This window comes from Quercus lobata, chromosome 12 (genome assembly GCF_001633185.2).
Source record: "Quercus lobata isolate SW786 chromosome 12, ValleyOak3.0 Primary Assembly, whole genome shotgun sequence".
NCBI classification, from domain to species: domain Eukaryota; kingdom Viridiplantae; phylum Streptophyta; class Magnoliopsida; order Fagales; family Fagaceae; genus Quercus; species Quercus lobata.
In genome coordinates, this window is record NC_044915.1 from 40160548 (window position 1) to 40166279 (window position 5732).

At 36.7% G+C, this 5732-nt stretch overlaps 1 protein-coding gene across 1 annotated transcript; it reads right to left on the reverse strand.

Annotated features, from left to right (window-relative positions):
• Positions 1 to 734: 734 nt before the first annotated feature.
• Positions 735 to 5191, reverse strand: LOC115971094 (glutamyl-tRNA reductase 1, chloroplastic-like). Its single transcript, XM_031090786.1, has 3 exons — positions 4573 to 5191; positions 2760 to 3001; positions 735 to 2287 (listed from the first exon to the last, which is right to left on the reverse strand). Exons 1-3 carry the CDS (start codon positions 4817 to 4819, stop codon positions 1160 to 1162), a joined length of 1617 nt encoding a protein of 538 aa, XP_030946646.1. The 5' UTR covers positions 4820 to 5191; the 3' UTR covers positions 735 to 1159.
• Positions 5192 to 5732: the final 541 nt, after the last annotated feature.

Below are 5732 nucleotides of genomic sequence, written 5' to 3' on the forward strand. Positions count from 1 at the left end.
AATTTTAGACTTCATTTTGAGCCCCAACAAAGACTTCACTTTGAGAAGTGGGTTACCCATCTATTGTGGTTGAGGGTGCCCTTTAACCCAAGGGCGAGGGGCATGTTGAATATTGATTCTATAGTGGACAAATCAACATACTAATAACATCCTACTTAGCCAATCCCAACATACATTCAACCACTTTAATGCCTCAACTTGATTACAAGTTTATATTACTAAGTTCGGCAAATTTTAGACTTCTTAGTATATACTATTGCTGTCTTTTTCTAATTGATATTTTTTAGATATGGCCTATATATATATATATCACTGTGAAGCCTAACCCTGTCATATCACGTGCTTGTGAATCCAATCACCTTTTATTCTAACATATTTAACAAGTTAAAGAAGACAAGGTGATGTAGTTGATTTACCTGTCTGCAACATTCACGTTTATAGAGATCGAATTTTTGACAAATTAGGGTCCAAAAAGTGAAGAGAGGAAGGAATAGAAATGATCCCTTTAAAAAAAAATGAATGTAGGGTGAGATGAAGAACCTATGATCTGACCCTACACTTTGTTTTTAGAAGTGGATGAACCGTTTAGGTACCATTTGAGTTACAGCTTAACGGCATGTATAGAATCAAAGCTTCACAACTTCCACACTACAGGAAAACTCATATCCAGCCAAGTTATCACAGGATCTATATTGTCAAAAGCTGGATGTATATAATAATACATATGACAAAAGTAATCACAATCAGCACGGAAACCCATCAAGGACATTAAATACAAGTTCATCTACATATTGAAATAATCAGTATATTAATTACAGGGATTAACCATATCCCAGATACAGACCAATAAACTCTAGGGACAATCAATTGATACATAAACTAACCGCCTTATTATTCCTCAATTTGTATCCTACATAGCCGAGTGGCCTCTACAGATTAGGCTGAGAAATATGAAGGAACACCAAACAAGAATTTGGCCAAAGTGTTACACCAATGAATGAACTGAAAGAGTCCCCCCACAGGGGCCAACGCTGTTTGCCTTATCCAATTGAAGATCACAACAGTGCCAACACTCACAATGACAAGGTGAGGAAATTTTCCCCTTATTCAAATTTGAGGAAATAAAAGATGTGGCATGAATGAAATTTGACAAAGGAGCTTACTTCTGGTTTTCCACCTTGGCTCGAAGTTTCTGTTCTAACACAGATATCTCTGTCTCGAGGCTGAACATTCTATTAAGAGCATGCATATTTTCAAGGGTCTCACTCAGGGTCCGGCTGTCACTCCCATCACATCTCAGATGCTGCATTGGACCATGAAGGAGCCTGTTCACTATACCCTTGCTAAGATCCTCCACAGCTCTCTTTGTTTTCTTTGAAATATCATCACCCATCTTTGACAAGCATTTTTCTAGCTCTGCAACTCTGATTCTTTCCGCATAAGCCCTCAATTTCTTAATGGTAGGAACAGTCTCCAATGAATCCCTCCATGCTTCAAATTGTTTTGATTCTTCAGCAATAATTGCTTGTGCTTCCATTGCTTTCTGAAGGCGATCCTCTTTATTAGCAGCCACTACCTCCTTAAGGTCATCAACATTGTAAACTTGCACAGTTTCAATATCTGTGACACATGAGCCCACATTCCGGGGTACAGAGATATCAACAAAGAGCCTCAAACCCCCAACTTCGGAACTAACAGGGGGAAGGTCCTTAACATGCTCTTTCAAAAATAGTGGGGTTTCCGATGCTGTGCTGGTGAACACGACATCTGATTCAGCAGCACACGTTAGCATTTCTGTGAGGGGTTTATATATTATCTCAACACCTTTCAACTCTTCACGGATGGCTGCAACTCTCTCCTCAGTTCTATTTACAACCACCATCTTTGTGCAACCTTTTGCAGCCAAGTGTTTGATCACAAGTTTCCCCATCTTGCCTGCTCCAATTACCAACATTTTAGCAGTAGCATTTGAGGATTCAGGCAGCTTCATTAAGGCCAGCTCGACGGCAGCAGAGCTAACAGAAACTGCTCCAGCAGCAATGTTAGTCTCAGTCCTAACACGCTTTCCCACAGTGATTGCATGCTTGAACAGCCCACTAATGTTCCTCCCAAAGCCCACAACTCCTTGCCCAACTTTGACAACTTGTTTAACCTGTGCAAGAATTTGACCTTCTCCAAGGACAAGAGAGTCAAGACCAGCAGATACTTCAAAAATATGCTGTGTAGCATCTTTATTGTAAAGCAAAAAGCGATGCTCACAAAGTTCTGAAACAGGGATTCCGCTTGTCTGCCAACAAGAAGCAAAGAACAATTAACTACTATAATAAGATTCATAAAAATGTGATAATCAGACACATTACTGCCAAGCATGCAACTTAGCAAACAATATGTTGACCCTCAGTATGGGTGGAGGAAAATAGCATAAATTACATGGTTAAAGAGTAAAGCATTAGTGGAAATAGAGTAGAAAAAATAAAAAGTGCTCCATATAAGATTTAATGGGACAACAAAATCCCCTGGGACAAAATGGATAAAATAACTCGTTCAAAAGGGCAAAAGGCCAACAGATCTCACTCAGAAAGCATCTGCACCACATGTCTTTCATGGAACCATTCTCAACATGACCAAACCATTTCATGTGTCACTATCACACATGGATATTCTGTTTTCTTTAGTAAGTTAAACAAAATTCTGTAAGCTGAACAATTTTAGTGGCACCTAAAAACAAATCATAGTATTGATCAAGAGGAAGAGAGCACCTTTGACATCCATTCGGTCACTTCTTTGACACCACGATGCTGAGAAAGAGCTACAACATATATTTCCATTCTATTGCAGGTGCTAAGAACTGCAGCTTCTTCAATATGATTTAAACTGCACAGCTCCCCAATAGCTCGAGGCCATTCTGCTTCTGGAATGGCAAGTTTTTCACGCATTTCAACAGGGGTAGTGTGAACACTAAGCCCAATGACCACAATGCTACTCCTTTCTTTTGTATATCCTGAAACACATTACTCTAAACATTTCAATAAAAATATAGTACGAAAAACATTGTAATGAATATTACTAAAAGAATTGCAAAACTCTCAATAAACCATTAAACGAAAAAAAATGATCAACGTTGCTTTGGTATATTATAATTTGAGCATTAAGAGTTAAGCACCCATATCCCTTTTTGTTGTTTGGAAAGAGATCTTACATTAAACTTTATCTGGTGATTAATTCAGGTATTGGCCCAATTGGGTGTTTTATGATAATCCTGATAACTGAAATCTAACATTTTTTTAAAATAAGTGACACCTGAAATCTAACAGTTAAAATCACAAATCTATCAATTGGGATCTATCTTTAGTGAATATTATCACATATTTTGGAAGTCATCACAGGAAACCCCCCCACTTTAAGCTTAAATCTGAAAATATTATTTGAACATAGCTTATATTAGATTGTTAAAGTTATCAGGAACTCAGAAGGATAGAGAAGAACATCCAATTCAATTGGCTACATTATCAATGAATTTACATAACACTGTCAAGAAAATAAACACCCATAGTTTAAACAATTAATAACACAACTTTCCATTGCCAAAAGCCACCATGCAATCAACAAAAATGCGTGAGCATTTGAAAAGAACAAAAAATTATATAAGGAAGTGGTTGTCTTTCAACTTTTGTGTTAGCTGATGGGCATCAGCTAACAAAGAAACATCTGAAATGCACTAGAAACCAATTATACCAATCTACTTACAAACTTTAAGTTTTGTCTAAAGGCTTTGTAGTCTGTACATTAAGGTAATAATGGTGGATATTCTAGACTAAGAGCAAAGAGGAGAGAGTACAAGAATCTAACCAAGGTCTTTTCTTAATACTTCAAAGACGCTAAAGTTCATAGAATTAAAATTTTTTTTTTTAAAAAAACCCCAATAACCATATTCATACGAATGTCGATATAAGAAACCACACGATCTCTCACAAATTTTTTATTTTTCTTTCTTTTAATTGGAAACCCACACTTGTGAAGAGTGTGAATTGGGTCAAGGCTCATTCGCCTCTCATGAAAAAACTCTGGGCATGTCATAGCAATTGTATCCGTAATATTCCTTAGGTTTCTTATTATATAACAAAATCATCAATTTCTCTACATAGAGTGTGTTTGTATAAGCTATTGCAAAATGGCATTTTGGGTTTAAAACGAGCGTTTTTGTAAAAAAGCTATTACTAGTTGCTGTTGTGAAACATTATTTTGGGCTTTCGCTTTTAAGCTCCCAAATCGCTTAACCAAACGAACTCATAATTATAGGCAAAGATAGGCATGCTACTGATAATTAAGTCCCAATAATCCAAAGCAAACAATATTAGTGGAACACTAAATTCTCCAAGCTTTGTCAAAAGAATCACAGATTTCTTAATCAAAGAAAACATATTTACTCAAATTCACACTCAAAACATCCAAAATAAAATATAGAAATGCATTCACCACAGCAACAGAAAATATAAACAAAAGCAAACAAAATTCAAATATCTAAGAATAAGCTACATTAGAGAGAGAGAGGGAGAGAAATGGAGGCATTACTGTCAGCAGCAGAAGTTTTGAGCAGTTCAAGAGCGGAGAGCTTATCGGTCTGAAGCGAAACATCGGAGGCAGCAACCTCGCACCTCACAGCACCTCTCCGAATTAGGGTTTTCCTGTTCCGAATTGGCTTCCCAGAAATCTGAGGCACCTGAGAAGAAAGCGAGGCTCTCGACGAGGATGAGGAAGACGAAGATTTGAGGAACATAGCCTCCAATTTCGCACCAGCAAAGCTCGTCGAGACTGCCATCGAGTCAGCCAAACCCTAACCCTAGATTTTCAGAGAGATTGATTTGAGGTTTTGATAATGGGGGGGTGGTGTTGAGTTTCAACGAATAAGAAAAATAGTTTTAACTAGTTCGTTGAAATATAGGGAAGGAAGCTGAGTTTGATTTTAGCTATATTTTTTTTTTTTTTTTTTTTTTGTGGGAAAAAGAAGAAGGTGTTTGGTTTGGATTTGTTTTGGTGGGTACTAAAAAAATTGACCCTGAGTAAGTGAGTGGTACTGGGGTGTCGTGTCGTGTCGTGTCGTGTGGTGAGTGTGCACTCGCTCTGGGACTACTAAATGGTCTAAATGAGGGAAAAATGTGAATTGAGAAGGAATGGGGATTTGGGTAATGGGTAGGGAGTTTGTGATTTCTCTGAGTTCTGATTGGCGGATGGAATGCACGTTTTATCCACACTCATTTCTCTCTCTCTCACTTTCAATGACAACCTCTCCTTCATCTTATTTGGGGCCCATTTCATGGAAATCAAAAAATAAAAATAAAAATTGGTTGGAGAAAATCAAAATTACTAGTATATATAATAATATTTTTAAAAAACGGTACGTTTCAGTTAATTCAACTGATAAAATTTTTTATAGTTAAATAGGAAATATGGAGTTCAATCCCTACCTACATCAAAAAACGATCAGTGTCTTAATTCGATAATAAAAAAATATCATTAAGAGTAGACACTGTAAGTTGAAACTCCCTCAAAAAAAGTAAAAAAATAAATACAAAATTTTATAAAGTGGTTAAGGACTTGGGAAAATAGAGAACCCCACCACCTCTTAACAGAAAACAATTATATGGATTTCACATTGGTATGGTGTTAAAAATGAAGGACAAAGCATTGGGTTAAAACCTTTACATGACAAATTATTACTATAAAATTATTTA